Here is a 22,005-nt window from a genome sequence, read left to right as displayed (position 1 = left end):
TATAATCAGTATCTACACCACGCAGCGATGCCGGCAGTTACCAACTCCTCTCTCGCCACCGACATCATCGTCCCCGTCGATATCACCATCACTACATAACCTCCGCTCGCCTAGAAAAACACTGAAGATAACTACCTACCTAACCTAACGTATATGCAGCTAACTGACTAACCTACCTACCAAGCCACTACCCCTCTAACCCCAACTACATACCTAACGTCTAACCGACGTTCTGATAACACACAAAATTGCCCAATCACCAGCGATCACGCAAGAGCTTCCCCTTTCCGCAACGACGGTATACCATATACGTACAGTAGTACATATGTAGTAAGCTCCTCAATTAAGACGGGGGGGTAGGTATAAGACTTGGCGGCGGCTCGTTTCGTGGCCCTTGCTATTCTGGATCTGGAAGCTGGGATGGCGGTTATGGGGAAAAGAGGAGAGGGGTTGTTGCGTCGGTATTGGAATGGTGCCTCGAATACCGTAGGGTGGGTTCCTGTTGCAATAGTAGGTAGTTGGCTACTTTTTATACCTACCTAGTTGTTCAGACTCTGATATGAAGAGTTATGGTAAATAGTATTGAGGCAATACACTTGATATCCAACCCCCGAGCGCTACGAGACTGAAATAACTGGATTTAAACGTGGTCTTGGTATACTCTCAGACGTTATAGACGGGGCCCGATCTATGGAATCAGCAGTCACAATACAGTCACAATATCAATAACTACCCAGTTAGATCAACATGCTCAAATAATCCGTTGTTACCAGTGGTGGTACTACGCGTCCGCAACATGCGCGCTTCGTATATTAAACAGATTACCACTACAATGTTATTTTCAGCTTTCCCCCAATCAGCTTTCTCGCCTCCTAACCTCTTCCCCTTGGTATCATACGCGCCTAAGCTCTACTCAAAAAATAGGTTTTGCGATCCTCCGCGTAGGATATCCAAAAAAAAAAATCCTCCCAAGAACAAAAGAACAATAGAAACCCGCGCAATGCAAGGCGTTCCGCCCAGTATGATATGGTATCAAATAACAGGCTGAAAGTAGAAGAACTGGTCGAAAAATCGCAATGAAAAGGTCGGACTGGATTAGTAGTAAAGGTTCGTTACCTTCCAGGATCAAGATGGCGAATAAAAAGGCAGCTTGCAAGTTCATCCGATCCGTTTGAGAAGAAGGGTAAGATGCAGCAGATGAAGAAGCGGTGGTCGTATCGTACAGTCATAGATCTCAAAACGCCGTGCTCAAACGTCGTTAGAGCCAACCAGTGTCTGCGCCAAGAGACAAAGAAAAGAAAGCCGCCCCCATGCCCAAAAATCCAGTTGCGTCCTAGAAAATGCGCAACAAGTCGAATCAAAAAGTTCTAACAGCCGTAGTCAAAGCTCTACCATGTCTGGGTAAGTTAGCTGGTATAAAATTGGAGTCCGTGTAGTCATAAGTCCACACCGGCCCCTTGCGGAGACTGAGGGGGCCTCTTTAGAGTTAACTGGCTCAGGGAAAGGGTCCTAGCAGCCTTTTTCCTTGAGCCGTCTTGTTCCTCCACACGAAGCTCTTCGCCAAAAGCGCCGAAGCCGTGTGTCGGCTCTTCCTCGCGGGGTGTTTTGTATGCTTCTGATTCGGTGTCGATGCCGGCGGATAGGGGCTCATCGTCATCATCGTGATCAAATGCAGATACGGTGGAGTAAGTAGTAGATGAGGTTTCGAGTTTGTTCGAAGTTCGCGCTACGAGGTTAAGCCTATGGCTAAGTTGCGTCACCCGAGCCTCCAGCGCTTGCCGCGCGTCTCTCTCGGTGTCTAATAAGGCCTTCAGAGTCACGTAATGATCCGTAGTAAAGGGCCCCATACTCTCCCCTAGCAACGTAGGGAGACTTGTTGCGCCACGAATGGTAGAGTTAGACGTAGGGCGCGGCCGTCGCGGCGGTGCTGATGAAGGAGGCAACGATCCGATAAATGTATTTCCATCGCCAAACGAGTCATTCGAATGCCGGGATAACGTATGCCTAGAAGAATCTTCAATGTCGCCTAAGGATGCTATGTATGCTGATGTTTCTGCTGTCATGGGGCGTTTCGGCGTGTAAGTCGCAGATGCTCCTATAGAACCGCGATGCCGTGGTTGATCGGGAGTAGCAGGCACGTAATTGTTTACGCCCGGAATAACTTGGAATAACTGAGAGACTAGCTTCTCTAATTTCTGGTTACGAACTTCTAGAGTAGCTATACGATCTTCGAGGCCAGCTGCTTGAGTTATCTTCATACCCGCCATTGGACCAAAATGAAAGGGTTGCAACGGTGTCTTTGGTGGTGAGAATTGCTGCTCTGGGGAGCTAGCCGGCGTTTCTGCGTCTACTTCCACGACGCCGGTATCGTCGTTGTTGATGGTAGACGCATTAGGCGATCGGATAGCTGCATTATAACTTTCTCTCCAGTAGCGGATTTCGTCGCTCCGCTTTCGAACTTGGACGTGGCCCGCTACGACGTCCTGGAGTTGCGATAGACTTCTCGATCTGCGGCGGTGCGCAAGACTATCGCTCGTGATGGCACGGCCAATGCCATCGGGGTCATCTTCAGCGGACGTATGCTCGCCACGTCCGTGAGTGCTGGCAGGTCTAGGAGATAGACCTATTAACTCCCCATCAAAATCTTTTACCCGTCCGCTTAGGATCCTATTCGATGATGCGGCTCTTCTTCGAAGCAATATGGGATCTATTTGTATTGAACTGCGGGCGCTGGTAATTGCTAGCATATCATCGGGGCCGACGGAATGCGACCTTAGCGCTCTGTCGAATTCTGTAACTGGTAACGAGACGGACCGCTTCGACTCGTTTGTTTTTAGGGCTCGATTCGAAGCCGACTGGTCCTGAAAACACAGAGTTGTTAGAACTTGACGGTCCTTAACAAACAGAGCTTGGTAATAAGTTGTATATATGCTTACATCTTCATGTAGTGTAGAGTCGACCAGTCCTCCAAACTGGGACTCTGGGTTATATGCCTGGCTCGTACTCTTCTTCTTTCTCTTGAATAATCTACCGATTGTAGACTTTAACGTAGACTTTTTCCGCTGTGGCCTATCTATCTCTGCACCACCATTATCGCTAACCATAGAATACCTTACGGTACTAGAACGGATCGTCCTTTGTTGTTGCGGGCTCGTAGATGCGTTTGAAGCTTGGCTCGGTCCAGACTGTGCGACAGAGTCAGGCTTGTCCACCCGTGCGACCTCAGGAGGGGTATGTCCAGGTCTCGAAGGAGGTCGGTCCTCGATATGAGGCTCAAGTTGCTCCGATCTGCCTTCATGAGCCATGCCTGAACCGGCGCCTCTAATAGGAAACTCGTCGTCTATTGGAATAGGACCGCTAATTCTACCGCGGATAGTAGCTTGGTCAGGCTGGGCGGTTTTCGGTCGCCCGACATTGGTAACAGGCCTGAAGATACCCATATTGCTGGCTTGTAAAGCAAGATGCGGATTTCACGGAGCTGTTAGATTACAGATGTAACGAACGACGGGGGAAATGGTGGGTAGATGATTGATAATGGAAGTGAGGGCGACCAGCGATCCATTTCTCTTTTTCTTTCAAAACATAGCAAGTCCGAATCCGCGATTAACCAACTTTGTTTGGGAAGAGAACCGCTTCCTGCATCTCACATCGCCAGCAATGCAGCTCGACAGAACGTTGGGCGTCGAGTATACGAATCAAAGGTCGAGAAGGGTATATTACCCTCGTCGAATGTTTACTTGATAATAGTGGCAAAAGACAAACGGAAGGATAGGTTGCGAGAAGACCTGAGCAGCAGAGCTAGTTTAAGAGGTGGGATACGAGAGGCCTTGGGGCCATTACAGCGCATACATGTTGGAATGTGTACATAGTATTCCTGCGACGGCCGCACACTCATGCATATAGTGAATGAGCGAGTGGGATGGCAAGGCTCCGGGGGGGTTTGAGCGGACGGGCGGTAAACAAAATGTACCTACATACTATGAATAATCCTGGATGGATAAGTGACAACCCATGAAATAGTTATCAATGCATACAGGCGCCGGTGCGAAGGGGGGTTTAACTGCACTGCTGCAACAATGTCTAATGAGAGATCGGCTCCAAGTAACAGAAATGGCAGAAACCACAGTAGCTAAGTCCGCAAGAGAGCTCAAAAGGGGACTAGGATAGCTAGGATAGGTCGGGATGACGAAGGACCAGGGCGTTGGAATGCTCTGATATTGGCCCCCCAAGGGGTTTTGCAGTGGCAGAGTGGATGTGGATGTGGATGTGGATGAACCCTGCTTGGACCTGCATGTGCATTCAAGAGGTCCGTGTGTTCATCCATCCGTGTGTTAACTGATGGCTGAGATTGTCTCGACGGACTGAATGGTTCATTGGCGTGTGTCTTTGCATCTCGCGTAGGAATAAGACGGGGAGGCAATGAATGGTTGTGACATGAAGATTTTTAAGCTGTCACTTGGATTCGTATTGGAGCGCCAACTACTTTCTTGTCTCAAAGAATTATTGTATCAAAGAGAGCCACGAATTCCAGATGGGCGAAGATGTAAATGTAAGGGTGTCGTAAGCAGATACTAATGATAATTGTATAATCTGTAAATTAAGATAGGGATACCTGGGTACCTGTAGTAGACTTGACAGATTAGATGGACTTGCCTAGGCCTGCTAAGCTTAGGGTTGACATACACAGGTAGTATTGTACCGTATTATGTACCTAGCAGCTTCCTAGCTACAGAGGTACATACAGTATTTGATTTAAAGAACCAGGTGCTTTCTCCCCTACAGGGGTTGAGGAGTACGACCGCCGACCGGATAGGCGCATACTCAAGCATTGGAATGGGAAGCCACTTACAACGTACTTAAACGCACGCTTAAACGCCATCTACAAGCTACGGAGGCTCTTTCCGGTTGGGGGTTCACAATCGTTTCGTCTAAACATGCGCTTCTTACGCTGACTGCTGACTCGATCTCGGGTTTAATCTTCACTTGTACATATCTATAGTAGGTATGTATACCATGTAAATTGCAATTAGATTCGAGTCGTTCAAGATATATCAACTGCAAACGCCATATATCTCGCTTCGACGACGTTAATACTGATACTTATTATTATTAACTAGGACATTGGATCGTATATTACACGCGCTTAGGCGGGTAATTCAGGTATATCCCGTATATATTGGAAATATTTACGTACCGTATCATATTTTCAGCACTAATGATATACCCAGATTCGTCGGTCGCAAATCACATATTCCGTACAACCTGAAATAGTAAAACACCAACGCAACTCCCAGTCACACTACTCTAAACCAAAAGAGTATCATACCTAAGTACCTAACATATTCAGACGTTTCTTTATTTAATTTAAACACTCAGATCAAGTACTCTACCGCATCCTATCAAGCAACAAGTACATTAGGTACCTGAAGCATGAGCACGAAATCCACATATCACGCACGCTGTATTTACTATTCGCGAATTCTACTATGCATAGTGTAAAACCTCGCATCGTGAGGAACATGGCCCGCATATCCGCGAAGATGATCTAAAGCCGAGCACAGTCTGAAGAGTGTTCTCAGCTACAGACACTAAAACTGCATGTAATGAAATTCTGTAGCGGCCGACGCTGGAAATGAGGGGCCGATTCTCCATTCTCGTCCCTGTTATTTTGCACCACGTTCGCTCTCCGGCTCATCCGTAGATTTATCGACCTCTAGTATTAGCAGCGATGCCAAGCTGCCGTACGACACATACATACACTACACTACGAAGAACGGCCTCGACACACCCACGCGACCCATCGACGCTTGCCGCGTTTGATCTGCGAGGGACATCCTGGGGAAGGGAAATCCTATGGGCCAGGATCTCGCTTAATAAGATCTCCCCGTCTTTAGTCCGCGGGCAAGACGTCAGCATCGCGGCGCGGTTGCTATGCGACTGACTGACTGACTGACTGACTGACTAACTGACTAATAACATCAATGCCGCAAGGTAGCGCAGCGATCGATAGGCGTCTTAGGTTATGTTGGCACCACAGCACGAGGTTTGAAAAGGGCCGGCACGAGGTGCAACTCGAGACACGTATTCGCCGGTCCTTTAGGATTCGGCTCTAGTCTCGCAGGATGAAAGAAGAGCTCACATCCAATGCGTCTCCTGTAGCTTGCATCCAGTTGCATCTTGTTGCATCTAGTTGCTGCATTGGATGTTGTCGAAAGCTACCTTACTGCGTTACAAACGCACAAGGCATGCATTGCATGGTACTTTACATACAGACTGACAGATTAACACTTGCATTACGGCCCTCTCTTTTCCTATCGAGTTCGCCAAGGATATACTTGATCAAAGACGTAAACGATGATATTCCCCAGTCATTCAGATCATTAGTAACCACTATATCGTATCAACAATACGATATAGTAGTCGACCAATATTTTACTTTCGTACGGAATACAGACATACAAAATACATGTTATACGAATACTCATGTACCAATGTACTTAAATTCGTCTTTCTCCTTTCGAGTCTAGCCTTGTGGATCTTGAACGGTCCGCCCCCACCTCCAAAGAGCACCTGAAACAACAAGGATTTGAGCTACTGTATGTACGTACCTAGGCTAATCGTCACAGCGTCACAGTACCTAATCACAGCGTCACCGTCCCATACCTATGTATCTTTCTTTTCGAATACTCGATAAGGTTATTAACGGCAGCACAATACTTCATTCACATTACATATCCGTATGTATATGGAGATTCGTTATAACCCTCATTAATAAGAGAAACTCTGGGGACCCTTGGCTTCCTCGGCCTTCGAAGATGCCGCCCACCCGCCGCCATGGTCCAAATATCGCACTCCTTGTCCCTTAAGTGAGGCAGAATATACCCGTCTAAATTGGAATCTGCCTCCCTACCCTAATCGTTTGGACGTCGCAAACACATACATTGTATAAGCCTTGCGAGGGGGAGTCGAGGCAGACGGCAAGGAATAATCTACGAGGTGCGTAGTAACACGTCTTAATAAAGACCAAACAGCAGCAACTAGAAAGACCTCAACATAGGTATGTACCTAGGTAAGTAAGCTCGGTAAGCATCGTAGAGTTGCATCCGCAATGTTCCAGCCACCACTATTCGCTCGTATCAAAAAATTCGGATGACTAGGTAGTGTCCTCCAATTCACCAGTTCCAAAAGAATTCGGCATTCGGGCAAACGTCTGTTCGCCGGGCCCCAATTTCCCAAGCAAGCGAGTTCGTCACATACCTACCTGTCTTATGCCTCTATCGAAGCCGCATCGACGTAACGGAGATCAGCATTGTTCTCGAGCCAATCCATCCAGTTGCTGAGGAATTTGCTGCCCCTAGCGTAGGTAGTTTTGAGTCAGAAATGAGCTTCTAGAAATTCCCCACGTGGCGAGGATCGGAGCGCGGGCCATGTCAGACGAAATTAAAGATCAGGGATGGGCGGGATATTGCGATGGGTACTTGGACATACCTTCGGACGGTCTCAGAGTCGCCTACGACGACTAGCGAGCGTTTAGGCCTCGTCATGGCAACTAGCATGAGGATCGTTAATTATTCCATATCGTAGTCTTGATGTGAGTTATATATGTAGAAAGCAAGCATTGCTCGACGTACCATTTAAACGACGCTTCTCGCTGAGGAAGCCGACTTCTCCTTCGGCGTTGCTCCGAACCAAACTCACAATCACGGCTTCCTTCTCCCGGCCTTGGAATCCATCTACGGACCCGAGTTCGATCCCGGGAAAGGCTTCCTTCAAGGGGGCCAGTAGCCCCAGCTGGAACTAGTTAGAATAGCCCGGACGAACAGCGACGTTGTTAAAATTCGCGCAATATAACATCGGAAAGGGGGGCCAAGATCAAGATTATTAGAAAAAGGGGAGACGAGAATGAGGCTTACCTGGGCATTATACGGCGTGACGACGGCAATATCCTCCGGCCTAACGCCTGCGTCGACTAGCTTCTTAACATGCTGCTTAACGAGCGCAGCCTCCATCACATTGCTCTTGCTCTCCCCGAATAAGGATCTAATGCTTCCCTTCTTCCCGCCCCCTTTCCCATCCTTGCCCTCCCTATCTTCCTCTTCCTCGTTCTTCTCCGGATAATCCCCTCCTTGGGTATCTATGAAAATCACCGGCTCGCTCGTGTCCTCCGTATCTTGCACTTCGTACGGCAGCTCCCGTAGCAATCGGTCTTTCACCGCGTCCGCGGCTACTAACCGCGACTCGTATAACTCATCCGAAGGGAACCTCATGATCTTCTCGTGCATACGGTACTGCGTCGTAAGCATGCGCTTGACAGACGATCCGTGGAGTTTGAGTAACCTATCGAAAAGCGTAGTCTCGAGGCTTGCGCCTTTAATAATAGCACCATCTTTTTCCTTCTCGTCCCCTTCCTTTGCAGCAGCCTTGGGTTTCGTCTTCGAGTTGGTTGATTTCACCGTCGGCGGTAGTTGGAGATGGTCACCGGCGCAGACGGCCTTGGAGGCTGATAGGAGCGGAACCCAGCATTGTGCTTCGAGGGCTTGGCTGGCCTCGTCGATGATCACAACATCGAACTTTTCGCCGCGCAGTTGGTTGCCGCCGGCACCGTGCAGCGTTGCAAGGACGACTTTACTCCCGCCCACCAGCGTACCTACACATCGGCGCTCGCGTTCGCGGTATTCTTTCCGTAGCTCCTTGAGGTCCGCGTAGATAGCCTTGCGCTCGCGACCATTGCGCGTCTTCTTAATGGAAGCTTGTTTGGCATCCATCTCCGAGCGTACATCCTTGACGATGAGGCCCGCCTCCGAGGTCTGCGTAAGTACATCTAGCGAGTGGTTTAGTACGGAGGGTAACAGGCGCGCCGGATGCCCGAGTCGCACGATAGGCACTTTGTGCGGAGAGAGCCTCTCGACGATGTTGTCTACCGAGATGTTAGACGGCCCGCAGACCAGCACACGTAGGCCGCGCTTGACCATTTGTAAGATTAGCTCTATCAGTGTGTGCGTCTTGCCCGTCTAGTAGAAACACGCGCAACACCCAGTCAGCTTCATCTAGGTCGTAACAGAAGAACATAATTCGGAGTTGGAGCACTTACTCCAGGCGGGCCATGGATCAACGCTATCTCCCTGGACGCGAGCGCGAACCTAATAGCATCTTTCTGGGAGTCGTTCAACGTAGGATCAAACCACTCCATCTTGCCCTCCCCATACTCCGAATCCCTAGCCAGATCCGCCGGCACAGGCGACGGGCTCGTCAGGCCGAAAAGCACACGCGTGAAAGTCGAGTACTCCGACTCCGCCATATCCCCCAGCCGCTCCATGGTCTGCTTCATACGGCGATACGTGACGTCATCAGCCAACTTGACAAGCCAGACGCGGCCGCCGCCAAAAGACGCCGCATCCTCCTTATCCTCGTCGACCGCAACGGCAACAGCGTCCCTTCTAATCCTAACCACGACGCCCCTGGCGCCTCTGCGCTCCAGGTCTTTCACCTCGCGCTTCTTGGCGCTGCCGGCGGGCTGCTCCGCGACGAGCACGATGTCGCCGGTGCGGACGCCGTGCTCGGGCAGTTCTCCGGTCCCGGTGGTGGCGGCGTCCGGGGCGAGCTCGATGACCGTCCTCCCGCCTAGGCCGGTGCGCTGCGACGAGACGACCAGGTTGGTGACGGCGAGCCCGGCGCGCTGCAGGGAAGCGGGGCTGGTGCCTGAGATCAGGCTGCCGGTCTCGTTGATCTCGCTTTGCAGTTCGATGTCTAGGAGTGCTAGTTGAGTCCGGGCGAAGGCCGGTACGTCGACCGACTTTGCTAGGAGTGACATTGTCGACTAGCTTAGGTAGCTGGCTGTATTCATCTCACTCCTAAACACAGCCGGTATCGTCGCAGCCGCTATTGGTAATGAGGCTGGAGAGCTTAGCGATGTGGTCAATATTAAAATTCAAAAGAAGTAGAATCCGCCTTGATCCCGTGTCTAAATTAGGTAAGTCAGGTACACTAAGTAGTGTTGGGTTGGGTTGTCATATGTAAGTTGTAAGTTATAAGTGGTGAAGTTTGGTGGAGTAAAGGCTTTTCTTTTAATTGATGATAATAAGTTCAAGTAGCTAGATTTCCTACATGTAGACAAGCTACATCCACCACTCAAAATCCATGACTACTACTACCGACTACATCGAAACCATTATAAATTATAGCTTCCCTGAGATACTAGCCAAACGAATTATTCCATCTAGCCTAGTTTCATCAATCCCAAGTTTCTTCTCACTTCTTCAATCAATGCTATCATTATTCCAAGCTCCGATTTCGAACCCGCCATATCGAAGGTAGCTTAAGAGGTGGCTTGATCCCACAGCCGTAGGTTACGTTAGGTAAATAGGACCACAAACAAGCTAACAACTATAAGCGCACACGCGACCAGCGAGACGATTATTATTGTCCCCCTCGAGGCAGGGAATTTCCCTTTGATCACCCATTGCTGGCCTTGGTAGTATCTACGATATCCCAGCAATAAGATTAAAATAGATATGCCTATGAACGTCGCGCCGAGCGGCTTTCCTACACGGCGAATCGTCAGAAATTGGGGGTCGTCCGGCTCTATCGCCGTGTTTAGACGGAATAGCTGGGTGATGGCTATTCCGATAGACGCGAACGAAAGTGATGTTCGCAGCCAGGCGAGAAATGTCCGCTCTAGGTAGTCGCAAAGCTGTTAGTTAGCAGCAAAATAAATAGAGGCTGGCCGGTTGACGTACCCAAAGCTAAATGGTCCCTAGCTACGCTTCCTTTATTCTCCAACTCTACCGACCATACGCCGCTAAGGTAATGTTTTAACCAATTCTTCTTCTCGTTCGTATGGGGAGATGCGCCGTTTGTTCCGTTCGTACCATTTGTTACCGGGCAGTCGAGCTCGGATTGCTGTGTGGGACGTCTATTTCTCGGATTGGGTGACATTCCCGTGCTCTGGTAGTTCGCCGTGTTGCCGCGCGCAGTCGCAATACTCGTAGTTTCGTCAGGTGCGCCATCGTCGTCCCGCTCTAGTACACGCTGAAAGCTCATCCTCGCACTCCGTCCCGATGTCTGCGAACCAAAGGTGTCGGCACGCTCTCTCGCAGTCTAGCAATAAATTAATTTTTTCGTCAGGGAAGGCCAATGAGAAGCTACTATGTAGATGTCTGGATGCAAGGGAGGACCGTGGGCGAGCTAGATAGATGATTTCTTTTCTCTCCCGGTTTCTCTTCTCAGGGACAGAAAAGCCATAGACCAGAAAGCAATGACGGTATGCACACGAACCTCGAGAATACCATTGAGCCTATCTTGGGATGACAGTCTCGATAGCGATAGCGGGCGGTCTGGCACAGCCGAGGATCCTCGCAGATTGAGAGAGGGTCCCACCGTTGGGGACCGCCCGGAGGCGGAGGCCATCTCCCCTCGTCCTGCACGACCTTACTGGGTTATTTTCGTATGTTCGAGAGTGGTCGTCGAATAAAATAAAAAACCAAGACTCAATTCAAAATCTGGGCGTGCACCGGCGCAAGCGCAAAGGCTAATAATTGATCGACCATGTTGAAAGCTTGTTGATGTTTTGTTAGCTTAGATGATACCATAACATTAACTAGGTCCTATGAGGTAGGTATAGTCTAATAGTTTAGGTATGTACCTTTAATTAGGCTAGCTCAAGATCTTTATAAAACTTTAACCTAGTCTTCTCCTTCCCCTTCACCAACCATTACGTCACTAGCTCCTACACTTAGTTCAAGTCTATGTATGTAACCGTTACATATCTGCATATGTCCCCGACCTTGCGCTGATCTCACATTTGCAAGCCTAAGACTTGAAAGAATATCCCTAATACTATTTAGGCCCTCCAATCAGCTAGCCATCATCGTGGGTGTTGTCGGATATTAATATCTTCCTGCCTTCTTGTCGTGAAGTTGGCTTGGAGTTGTTAAAGTCACCAACATTTCGGGTGGTTCGACGTTTGCTTGTCCCAAATATGAAATTGAGTGCAGGTTTGATTGTTGGGAGGCAAGCATTCACAACTCCGAGGGTGGGTTCGAGCTCAGAGTAAATATTAAGTCTAACGTTCGAATAGGTGATATCAGTCAAATCCCACGCCAAAACAGAAAGGATTCTGAGGAGTGATAAGATGCATATTCTGTTTTAAAAAAAGCTTTAGAATGGGATATTGACAAAAATGGTCATGTAACTGAGAGGTACTTACATGGCCCCAAGGCTAAACATTGCAGCAATGCTAAGTTTCTTCGGCCATGGCATTCGGAGTCTGAATACCATCGGCATGGGGAGAATGACGATGAAAGCATCGATAATTAGATTCGTAATGCCGGCGCCAAGGTAGGCTTGGTCTTGGTTCGTACATTTGCCTGGTATGCTTTTATCCCAATTATATTGCACTGGCGTACAAAGCACAAATGACTCGACGAGTACACTTATAAAGTAAGCAACCGCCAATCCCATAGTACAATAGCATATCCAAGAGAATATCTTCCTTGGAAATAGCACCGTATAGAGCGACAATATCGATAACTTTACGCTTGTATTTGCTACTGCCCATAGTATTTGTCCTGGTATAAATGACTTGAAATCATTAGCCACTTTCCTAAGCGAGACGATAGGGCCAGTGCAAACCTTCAGATAAATAGGGAGCGCCCATGGCCTGGTAATTAGTATGTCGTCAACATGCACACCAACGGTTCCTATGCTTATTTCTATAGCAGCGTCAACTACCTACGGTGTGATGGTACGCTAGGGATTTCGGTGTGCTTTACCAAAGAGAAGACAGATGACAAAGCCAGTAGCCAACATTAAAGCGACAATTGCCATGTAATCGTTGAATTTGAGGGGCAATCCCTGGATCCGTCTTGACCAGAGTCTCAATCCAACTGCTATAACCGCAAGGACATTCGTGATGACCCCTACGATCACCACTTGTATAGCACCAGGTGAGAGCGTCATATCGCACGTAACAAAGGAGTAGGTGCTTGGAATAAGCTTTGTACCAAAGAGTGAAGTATTATCAAGATACACATATCTAAAGACGAACTCAGATTCGATTCAGACGTGATATATCACGAGGTGGGCTGAGAAGCAAGGAAATAACTTCGTTATTCCGCGAGGGACTACAAGCTAGTTACAGGAGCTTAAGGCTATACATACAGAGGGCGTTCTTTGTTCTGAATATCTCATCTAGAATCATGACATAATAATCGTGTTAGACCTCTTTAGATTAACGCCTATCTAAGAATTAATCTAAGAATTAATGCAACTCGAGCTACTATCGGAATAGTATACGCACGTGCTTTACGCCAACTGGTTTACACTGTTGAATGCGAGACATTATTTGCAGAATGCATTGTGTATCTATGCATGAAATACCGGATTCGTAATGTACCTATATACACCATATCCTGGACCTTCCTTCTCCTCTCTGCGTAACAGTCCTCCTAGAGGGTCCCCAGTGACAATAACTCATACATGTATTCCTACCACCCCGGTGGACGCTTCAATAGATAGACACGGCTTTCAATAATACTAACTCTCTAAGAGATTATCCACGTGTCTACACTTTTGCAGACATTTTATCAAAACATGAATTCGGAATCCTACGATTTCATCATCACAGGCGGCGGTACGGCTGCGCTCGTAGTTGCCGCTCGTCTCTCAGAAGACTCCAGTCAGCGCATACTTGTGCTGGAGGCTGGATCTGACCATAGCGAAGATCCCCGCGTGAAAATCCCAGCACTATACCCAGCTCTGAAGAAGAGTGAGGCTGATTGGGGTTTCCAAACTGAAACTCAGGTGCATATCCTCTCAAACAGACAGGACTCGAGGCTAAACAAGATTCTAGCCAGGACTCAATAACAGACGAATCAACATGAATCAAGTAAGCGCAGATATTTCAAATCAATACCTTAGCTCGTCCGGTTTTAATACCGGGAGATCTATTAGATCATCATCTACGAAAATATCAGGGCTAAGCTCAACTTATAATACCTCTAAGCTAACGTCTAATGTGACATTATAGGGGAACGCCTTAGGCGGCTCATCGGCTATAAACGCACAAGTCTTTGCTCCACCTACCAAGAAATTGATCGATTCTTGGGCCTTGCTTGGTAACGATGGATGGACTTGGGAAGGGCTACGTGACTATTATGCCAAAGCCTATACGTCCCCACCAAGAGTACCAGATAATATCAAAAAGAGCCTGGGTATTGATGGCTGGACGGCCAAGAACGAATTAGGCACAGGTCCAGTCCAAGTCTCTTTTCCCGGTAACCCATCTCATCCTCTTCGCGAGGCCTGGGCAGCGGCATTCAAAGATATAGGATACCTTATGCCCAACGATCCTTGGGTTGATCCATCGGTAGGAGTCGGAGCTTTCAGTAACCTCGCAAGCATCGATCCAGTAAAGAGAGAAAGAAGCCACTCCGCCAGTGCGTATTATTACCCAGTAAAGAGTCGGAAGAACCTTCATGTCCTCACCAATGCTATCGTTGAAAAGATACTATTCGAAGAGAACTCAACAAAGGTCACTGGAGTCCAATACCGCCACGAGACTCGGACGAAAACCGCCTCTGCACGCAAAGAGGTTATCGTTGCTGCCGGTGCCATGCAATCTCCGAAGCTACTCGAACTATCTGGTGTTGGTAATACCAGCATCCTAGAGCGACACGGTATCAAGGTAATCAAGCATCTGGAGGGGGTTGGAGAAAATTTACAAGATCACCTTGTTTGCGAAATTGTTTGCGAGGTAGCAGATGGCATAGAAACCCTCGACCCCCTACAAGACCCTGAGGTGTTGAGGCAGTCTATGCAGGAGTTTATGACCAACCATACTGGCTTGCTTACAACAGGCGGGTTTGAAACGTATGCCTACATGCCAGTGGTTAAGTATCAATCGGGCAAAGGGTAGGTAACTTCCTCTTTGATTCTCTCCTTTTATTTCCTGATCTTTGGCCTCCTAGTCCCCTATCACATAATACATTCCATGAGCCTAATAATTACATGTCGTAGACTAGAATTCCTGAAACAGATGCTCGATAAGAACCGGCCGGCGCCAGGAAACCTGTCGGGCAAAAATCAGACCCAAGCTTCGGCTTATTATGATATAGCTGAAAGTACTCTGCTTGACCCAAACGCACCATCAGGTGCTTACCTTACGGGGCTCGCAAATAACTCCGCATCGCCCGATCCTGCTACGGGCGAACCCGCACCCCCTGTGCCTGGAGGATATATTGACTTCGCCGCCGTACTTGCTCAACCACTTTCCCGTGGGAGTGTTCACATCAAATCAAGCGACGTATCTGATGCTCCTATTATTGATCCACAGTACTTAACGAACCAGGTAGATGTTGAGGTCTTGGCAGAACATATGCTTTATATCCAAACCCTCGCAGCGTCGCCGTCTTTTAACGGCATATTCAAGCAGCCACTAAAGCTTTCCCCTCCGGCAGCCTATTTTACAGATCTAGATGCCGCGAAGGAGTACACTCGAGCCCGCTCTATTTCAATGTGGCATCCCGCAGGAACATGCGCAATGCTTCCTGAGGACAAGGGGGGAGTTGTAGACAGCAATCTTAAGGTGTACGGAGTAGAGAATCTCCGAGTTGTTGATTCAAGTATTGTGCCGGTGCTTCCTCCAGGCAATCTGCAGTCTACAATATATGCACTTGCAGAAAAGGCAGCCGATCTAATAAAGATGGAGTACGGGCTGAAGACTACTGACGAGTAGAGTACACAATATTTGCTGGCGCTACCTAATAAACAGTAGTGAGTTGAGTCTAAGTGCGAGCTTGAACACCAACGAACGCCGTGATGAAGTCAAGAAATCATGGGAAGGGAGGGAAGGGAAGAGGTAGTAAGAAACGTAAATGAAAGGCAAATAAAAAGAAATAAGATACACAAAAATAAACAAACAAAATGAAGCATAAAAGAAAGCGGCAAAAAAGCTTGGACCCAGGATTCGACCTTCTAATCGATTGACCTGAACAGTTGGCCTGCCTGCCGCCCCTCATAGGGGTCGAACCTGAGTCCTACGAAAAACTCCCCGAGGAATTATTTCTGTCCCTACTTCGTTACCACTAGACCACCGGCCATAGTGGTTTCGCAGCGCCGACTAGGGGGTGAAAGAGTGGTTGCCTAAGGGGCTATTTAAGGCGACAGCGGGGTACGAGATGTTGCCTGGTAACCCGCAACTACAGATGTACTTCATCTACAAAGCAAAAGGCCTAACGTACAAGATAATTCCCTTTTTTCCTAACAAATTATTTCTTATCCACCCGTCTAGATCGTAACTCCTAGGGTACCTAGTTACCGAAGTTCACATGGCCAAGTTATGATGCGGCCAGATAGACCGTACTGACTACTTATTTACATAAACTTTACTTAGGTTTTAATGATAGGTTACTCTGATCCTCGGGGCCATTCTATTTGATGAAACCCGAAGTGAGGTAGTTAGGATGATTAAATATACCTAAAATTGTTCAAGTTCGTAAAGAACATTAGAAACTACCGAGGTTTTGTGGGCAATCATGTATCTGCCAAATTCAGACCTCTGTCTTAACAGAAGATAAGATATGCTACTTAGAATCCATCCATAGTTAGTTTTTTTATACCCCTTCCCCTGATATTAGGTATGCTTATATCAGAAAGAATTATTTAGATATACTATTGCTTGAGCTCTCCTTTAGCTAGAACTTAATAGTTGTGCTTAAACAAGATCTCTGCCTCTTAAGCCAACTTAAATTTTTATAATATTATAATTACCTACCTCCTAAGGTAGGTAGTCACCATGACAACTTCCTACGGGATACCTAATATTTCTCCTATTAATTCAATTCATATAGACAGCTATTCTAAGGCACGAGGTATTGAGTTTTTAAAATTGAAACACGGATAAGAATCGCCATACCAAGGCAACGTAGTGTTTTAGAGGAAAAGCAAGAGTTTTTAAAACTAAACTAAGCAGGGTAGGTACTAATATATCATTATAAACACGAAAAAGAAAGCTCTTGGGAATCATAAACTACCTAGCTTTTATCGTAGAATTATATAACAGATACCGTAAAAGACATACACCACGGCCATAGCCTATCTTCGATAAAACAATAGCAACACGGGAGATTAATCATTCTATTAAACTCTTAATAGATAGGAAGTTGAATGTTTCTATTCTTAGCAATAAAGTGACTATTTTAATAATACGTGAAACATGAGGGTGAACACTAAACTTGACTCACCCGTTTGCATTGTACCTTTTAGTATATAGGTAATACCGTTAAGCTACTAGTATATTCTAGAACAGGCTTCCTCCCGTCATCATGTTAGCGCAGAGATGATCAATATAAGTCTAAGCCTACGAACGACAAGGTCTCATGAAACTTAAGACCTTAGAAATACTGTTGCATATTAGAACCCGGGGGATATAAAGTCAGAAGGAGTTAATGAATTACTTAAATAAAACATGCCTTAGAGAGGGACTGCCTGATGAGCTAACCTATAATCAACAAGTCTTCAAGGCATACATACACACGTCATAGCAATACCGACCCTAGAGTCACGATCCTCTTCACGAATCAAGCAGCAAGCAGCACCCCAAATGATCGTAGAATACCACAAAGTCACCAGAGACACCGACACCAAGCTAAAAAGTCTCGCCCTAAGAGCCAATATGCCGCGTTCAGCTAACACACGAATGTCGCAGCGCGACCCGCCCGACGATAACCACCAATATCAACCACAAGCTATGTAGTTATGTAGCAGAGCATACCCAGGCCTCCCCTCCTAAACGTCCCGCGTCTCGAGAAAACGCGGGCGCAGGGCAAGAACACGCGGATATCCAACCAACCGGAGACTTGTCTCAGACAAGTACCTTAGGTAAATATAGGTATCACGGCTCCAAGGGACCAAAAAAAAGAAAATAAAGTAAAGTAAAGTAAAATAAGAAGAACAAAAAAAAAGCTTGTTTTATAAACTATCGTTCGGACGAGGGGTCCTCGTGGCGCCGAGGGCAAAAATAGCTTGAGTCATTGGCTAGATGGCTGGCTGTCTCAAGCCCTCATGCGCCGTCGGTCTGGTCCGCATCACCGAACTGTATCACCGCTTTTCATACCTACCTACCTACCTAAGGCTAAGCATCTAACCCTATCGATATCTTGTGGGGGAAAAGCCTTTGTGCCCCCAGACCGAGACAGCGACGCACCGGCACTTTCGGGACGGACAATAGGTAGGTAGGTATAAGATAGGTAACTTAAGGCATTCTGGCCAAAATGCGATACGTCTGGTCTGATGGATGGATGTCTTTCAGCTAGTCCGCCTGGCGTAGATACCTACCTAGGTATATGCCGCCATGCTTCATGCTTCGTGCTTCTGTCGGATCTCATAGCCAGCACGTCGTATGGGTAATCAGAAGTAGGTACCTAGGTGATCAACTCAATGGGCGTATCTTAGAAGTTAGCTAGTGTATTTGCCTCTTCCAAGAAAGCGTGAGAGGAGCCCCTTGGAGATCTAACGAAAACGAAATATCTCATCAGCCAGCTCGGGCTTCCTACGATTTATGATTGGGCGTTGCCATGGCGTATTTGGTGATCGGTCATATCGCGTTCTTAGGCCTTTCTATCCTTTCTCCTACACATACATACATACGCCCAAGCACGGTTAACGCCACTTGTTATTAAGATATATAATACTGTGTGCGGAAAAGTGGCTTCCGTCGGACTTTTCAACCCCCTAGGTTAATGCCTTACGCCAGAACGATAATAACGACGTAGGGCCTGGTGATACGTCCGTACCTCTAATTACGTGATATCACATATAACAGGAGGCGAAGATGAAGACAATGAATTCTCGTCTTCCGACTGCTAGCGGGTTTGTAGATTCTGATATTACCAGTAGATACCCGGTGTGATCTACACAATATCATGTCTTTGTCCTAGTCATCCAAATGATAACTAGTATATATCATAGAGGGACTTTAGGCCATGGTGGGTCGTATGTACACTGATTCCCATAAGTCGTAGTCTGCCGTACGCCCCCCTACGTCATTAGTAACCTGACAGTATTAAACTATTGGGACTAGAGTTCTTTGTCATAGACAACCCATTTCGACCAGTCAGAACTCCGATGACGACCGCGTTGTGGGATTAGGTAGACGAACTGCTGCTTATCTCCAATCCTGATCCTGATAATTCCAAAAGCAAGCAAGCATACATACGAACACCTAACGTGATGGCGTTTCTACTCGATCTCTGTGTACCCGTGATACCATCTACATCGACAATCTGGGGAAAGGAAGCAGAAAATTTGATAAGCCACAGATCAGAACGACCACTGACAACAAGCAACGTGTCGAAAGGACTTCTTGGTGTGACACCCTTTCTGAGAATACTCTATAAGCCGGTTGGTTACCCAAGGCGCGGCAAAGGCGTTTAGGATTTACTCTGGACATCTCGCGATAAGCTTGTAGAATTAAACTCTCTACGTAGGAACCGATGATAACCATAACATAATGTATATGTATATATAGCACGATAAATAATGCGTAGTGGATTTAGGGGATGGCGTCAGCAGGCACTTGCTTCTCAGGTTTCACCGCATCGAGAGCACGACCATAATCAGGAATGTGCCTGATCGTAAAAAGGGATCATAGTAACCAATGTCCTGTACTAGGTTTCTTTTAAGGAACCGCGCCATGTGGTAGTATATTCGGCTCGTAGGATTGGATGCGAGTAAGATAGGCAGTTAATATCTTCTAAACGGTCATGCTCTCCTCATAAGTTAAACTGGTGTCATAGGCGGCGCTCTTACGTGTGTTCTACGGGAGTTGACTTAACCTTAGTTAGGAGACCAACCGCGAGTGGCGAATCCATAACGGTGATGGCTAGAACTGCGAAGCTCGGCTCCTTCATAGCTGACATGGCTCCATCCTATATGATACTAGACTCTTGGCTATCTGTGTAGTTCCAACTGCTGATAAAGGAATGTGTTTTCAGTGTTCTGGCTGGTAGATGTTGTGCTAATTTTGCTCGTCTACCAACAGTCACATTCGACAACGGCTTACGGAGTAAGCAGCCTTGCCATATAATTCACCACTCGCATAGTAGTCTCTTAACGTCTGTCTATGGCGCGGCTAGCCAGTAGAAAGGCGACGCAGGATCCAACGTATGTAACCCTCTTTCGGGAGCCATTCAAAACCGTCCATTGGCGTTGGAGTAGATGATTACTCAAAGCGGTGTAGGTTAGCAATGGGTTGGTTGACAACCAATAAGATTTATCAACGAGCGTCAAATTTAGACGTGTGTATGTTGAAATAGAGCATAAGCGTGCTAACCTACTCTACGTTGTATGGAATAGATAAAGTAGCCTATATGAACTGAGAGTCTCAAGATGGGGTCCAAGGAAGGATTGCGATATATAATGTCAGCAAGCGTACCTAACGTAGTAACTCCTTCTGGAGGATACCTCACTGACCCTACTGGCGAGCCGTGCCGCATGGGCGCTTTCATTTCGTTGGAGTAGTTTTACATGCAGATTCCCTCCGCATTTATTTACCAGATCGGATTCTACGGCAAAGCAAAGAATACTTTAGTTGTACGACCCAACATGTTGGGTAGTACCGAATCCTGTCCGAACGCATTCAAAAAGCGGCGCCGTCGAGCTAGACTGTGCCCTTACTGCAGCTACATTTTGATTGTGTCGCACACCAAACGAGGGAGAAAGAAAAAAATTCTTAGGCAAGCGCAGAATCGTGTTGGTTTGAGCATCGGCCGAGGCCTTGCTTACACCAAAGACGGGAGGATCGTAGTGCTTACATAGACTAGACGATACTTTCGTAGATATGCTCGTTTACTGATTCGCCAGCTTCAACCACGTCCGGGAGGATCCCGCGATCTCGCCGCCTTCGTAAACTAATCCTAACCCTAATTTAATGACGGCATGGCCGGGGTTTGCTGCGCCGCTGTGTTCATGCAATCCCATCTCGACGATAGATGGCGACTTCAATTCTCCGAGCTCTGTAAACCCCACCCTCTTCGGTCATGTTGATTTGGCAGTTTGGCAACTTCATGATCCTTTCGAAGTTTGTCGAAAGCCAGTTGCCTAAGGTAAGATATGCTCATTGGGGTCATGGAGTCTAAGACGTCCTATCGATATAGACATACTCAGAGAATCCGCCTCAATAATATCGCGTGGAGGAGGAGGCACAGCTAAGCTGAGATTCTCGGGTGGGATGATTCATAGCTACAACTTGCAAGGCCCTCTCTCGGACCGCATGTTTGTGGCGGATAGCGGTAGAAGTAGAAGGGCAAAATGTTATCGGCGATAGGCCACGCGCTCAGGCGCTGCTAGTCGAAAACGGTTGTACGCGTGTAAATGTCTGACTTCTGAGACACGTTGGTTTTTACTCGGAGCGTGAGTCTCAAACGTTTAATCCAAAACCATGCTCTTCGACGCGTTTATGAGAGCGGTATGCTTCTGTCGTAAATTCTGCGCTCAAACGCTGATACTCGGATTGAGTAATCTGTAGCCTCTATAGCTTCTATCGCGCAGCGTTCAGTCCCGTGTACCTGCATTACTGCGGAGGTAATGCGGATGTGACCCAGGTCGTACAACCTTGAACAAGCGGCTCATTACCTATCATCGTAGCGATAGTAGTGCATCATTGATACTTTACTTCGGGTTAATAGTGTTGCCCTTCACCTGGCCGATGACACTTGACGAGATGTTACATTAGGAAGGTCGTGTAATATCCGTAGCTACCATCTAGTTGGAATAACTGAGTCCCATCGGCTCTTAGCTGAGAGCAATATGACAAGCATTAACGACGAGCGTAGGAGTTACACGTGGGATAGAAAAGCAAATTCGGTGATAATTATCTACAGCCGAAGGCGGCATAGAATAATTAGTTAATGCTTCCTTCGAACCAAACTCGTGGCTGGTTTGTCTACCAACACCATTCGTTCGGATGGCTCGCTCATACTGTAGTGTGGTACTCGCCTCAACACTAGA

The 22,005-nt window shown here is 47.3% G+C and overlaps 5 protein-coding genes across 5 annotated transcripts; 1 reads left to right on the top strand and 4 right to left on the bottom strand.

Annotated features, from left to right (window-relative positions):
• Positions 1 to 1,403: 1,403 nt before the first annotated feature.
• On the bottom strand, positions 1,404 to 3,586 carry F5Y00DRAFT_181212 (uncharacterized protein). The gene is made up of 2 exons (XM_048005003.1): positions 2,937 to 3,586; positions 1,404 to 2,861 (listed from the first exon to the last, which is right to left on the bottom strand). Exons 1-2 carry the CDS (start codon positions 3,438 to 3,440, stop codon positions 1,437 to 1,439), a joined length of 1,929 nt encoding a protein of 642 aa, XP_047861061.1. The 5' UTR covers positions 3,441 to 3,586; the 3' UTR covers positions 1,404 to 1,436.
• A 3,747-nt stretch (positions 3,587 to 7,333) lies between these two features.
• Positions 7,334 to 10,028, bottom strand: F5Y00DRAFT_247113 (DNA helicase). Its single transcript, XM_048009245.1, has 4 exons — positions 9,092 to 10,028; positions 7,914 to 9,011; positions 7,489 to 7,791; positions 7,334 to 7,354 (listed from the first exon to the last, which is right to left on the bottom strand). Exons 1-3 carry the CDS (start codon positions 9,809 to 9,811, stop codon positions 7,597 to 7,599), a joined length of 2,013 nt encoding a protein of 670 aa, XP_047861060.1. The 5' UTR covers positions 9,812 to 10,028; the 3' UTR covers positions 7,334 to 7,354; positions 7,489 to 7,596.
• A 17-nt stretch (positions 10,029 to 10,045) lies between these two features.
• F5Y00DRAFT_247111 (uncharacterized protein) lies at positions 10,046 to 11,610 on the bottom strand. The gene is made up of 3 exons (XM_048009244.1): positions 11,275 to 11,610; positions 10,737 to 11,097; positions 10,046 to 10,674 (listed from the first exon to the last, which is right to left on the bottom strand). Exons 1-3 carry the CDS (start codon positions 11,404 to 11,406, stop codon positions 10,352 to 10,354), a joined length of 816 nt encoding a protein of 271 aa, XP_047861059.1. The 5' UTR covers positions 11,407 to 11,610; the 3' UTR covers positions 10,046 to 10,351.
• Positions 11,611 to 11,843: 233 nt separating this feature from the next.
• F5Y00DRAFT_247109 (uncharacterized protein) lies at positions 11,844 to 12,467 on the bottom strand. The gene is made up of 2 exons (XM_048009243.1): positions 12,206 to 12,467; positions 11,844 to 12,139 (listed from the first exon to the last, which is right to left on the bottom strand). Exons 1-2 carry the CDS (start codon positions 12,457 to 12,459, stop codon positions 11,857 to 11,859), a joined length of 537 nt encoding a protein of 178 aa, XP_047861058.1. The 5' UTR covers positions 12,460 to 12,467; the 3' UTR covers positions 11,844 to 11,856.
• A 1,123-nt stretch (positions 12,468 to 13,590) lies between these two features.
• F5Y00DRAFT_255519 (putative GMC oxidoreductase) lies at positions 13,591 to 15,733 on the top strand (the record flags this gene model as incomplete). The annotated part of the gene is made up of 4 exons (XM_048010295.1): positions 13,591 to 13,800; positions 13,850 to 13,885; positions 14,027 to 14,910; positions 15,016 to 15,733. 4 exons carry the CDS (start codon positions 13,591 to 13,593, stop codon positions 15,731 to 15,733), a joined length of 1,848 nt encoding a protein of 615 aa, XP_047861057.1.
• Positions 15,734 to 22,005: the final 6,272 nt, after the last annotated feature.

This window comes from Daldinia vernicosa (genome assembly GCF_022497035.1).
Source record: "Daldinia vernicosa strain CBS 139.73 unplaced genomic scaffold F5Y00scaffold_61, whole genome shotgun sequence".
Classification (NCBI taxonomy): domain Eukaryota; kingdom Fungi; phylum Ascomycota; class Sordariomycetes; order Xylariales; family Hypoxylaceae; genus Daldinia; species Daldinia vernicosa.
Note: the sequence above shows the minus strand (reverse complement) of the source record. Positions and strands in the feature narration are given on the sequence as shown.

Bases quoted from the DNA above. Each gene is read 5' to 3' on its own strand.
- F5Y00DRAFT_181212 (XM_048005003.1), bottom strand. From the start codon at position 3,440: ATGGGTATCTTCAGGCCTGTTACCAATGTCGGGCGACCGAAAACCGCC. The intron at 2,862-2,936 runs GTAAGCATATAT...CTGTGTTTTCAG, and splicing joins ACTCTACACTACATGAAGAT to GACCAGTCGGCTTCGAATCG.
- F5Y00DRAFT_247113 (XM_048009245.1), bottom strand. From the start codon at position 9,811: ATGTCACTCCTAGCAAAGTCGGTCGACGTACCGGCCTTCGCCCGGACT. The intron at 9,012-9,091 runs GTAAGTGCTCCA...TGTTTCTACTAG, and splicing joins TGATCCATGGCCCGCCTGGA to ACGGGCAAGACGCACACACT. The intron at 7,792-7,913 runs GTAAGCCTCATT...AACTAGTTCCAG, and splicing joins TCACGCCGTATAATGCCCAG to CTGGGGCTACTGGCCCCCTT.
- F5Y00DRAFT_247111 (XM_048009244.1), bottom strand. From the start codon at position 11,406: ATGGCCTCCGCCTCCGGGCGGTCCCCAACGGTGGGACCCTCTCTCAAT. The intron at 11,098-11,274 runs GTTCGTGTGCAT...ATTTATTGCTAG, and splicing joins GGCTCAATGGTATTCTCGAG to ACTGCGAGAGAGCGTGCCGA. The intron at 10,675-10,736 runs GTACGTCAACCG...GCGACTACCTAG, and splicing joins TAGGGACCATTTAGCTTTGG to AGCGGACATTTCTCGCCTGG.
- F5Y00DRAFT_247109 (XM_048009243.1), bottom strand. From the start codon at position 12,459: ATGGGATTGGCGGTTGCTTACTTTATAAGTGTACTCGTCGAGTCATTT. The intron at 12,140-12,205 runs GTAAGTACCTCT...TTTTTAAAACAG, and splicing joins ATGTTTAGCCTTGGGGCCAT to AATATGCATCTTATCACTCC.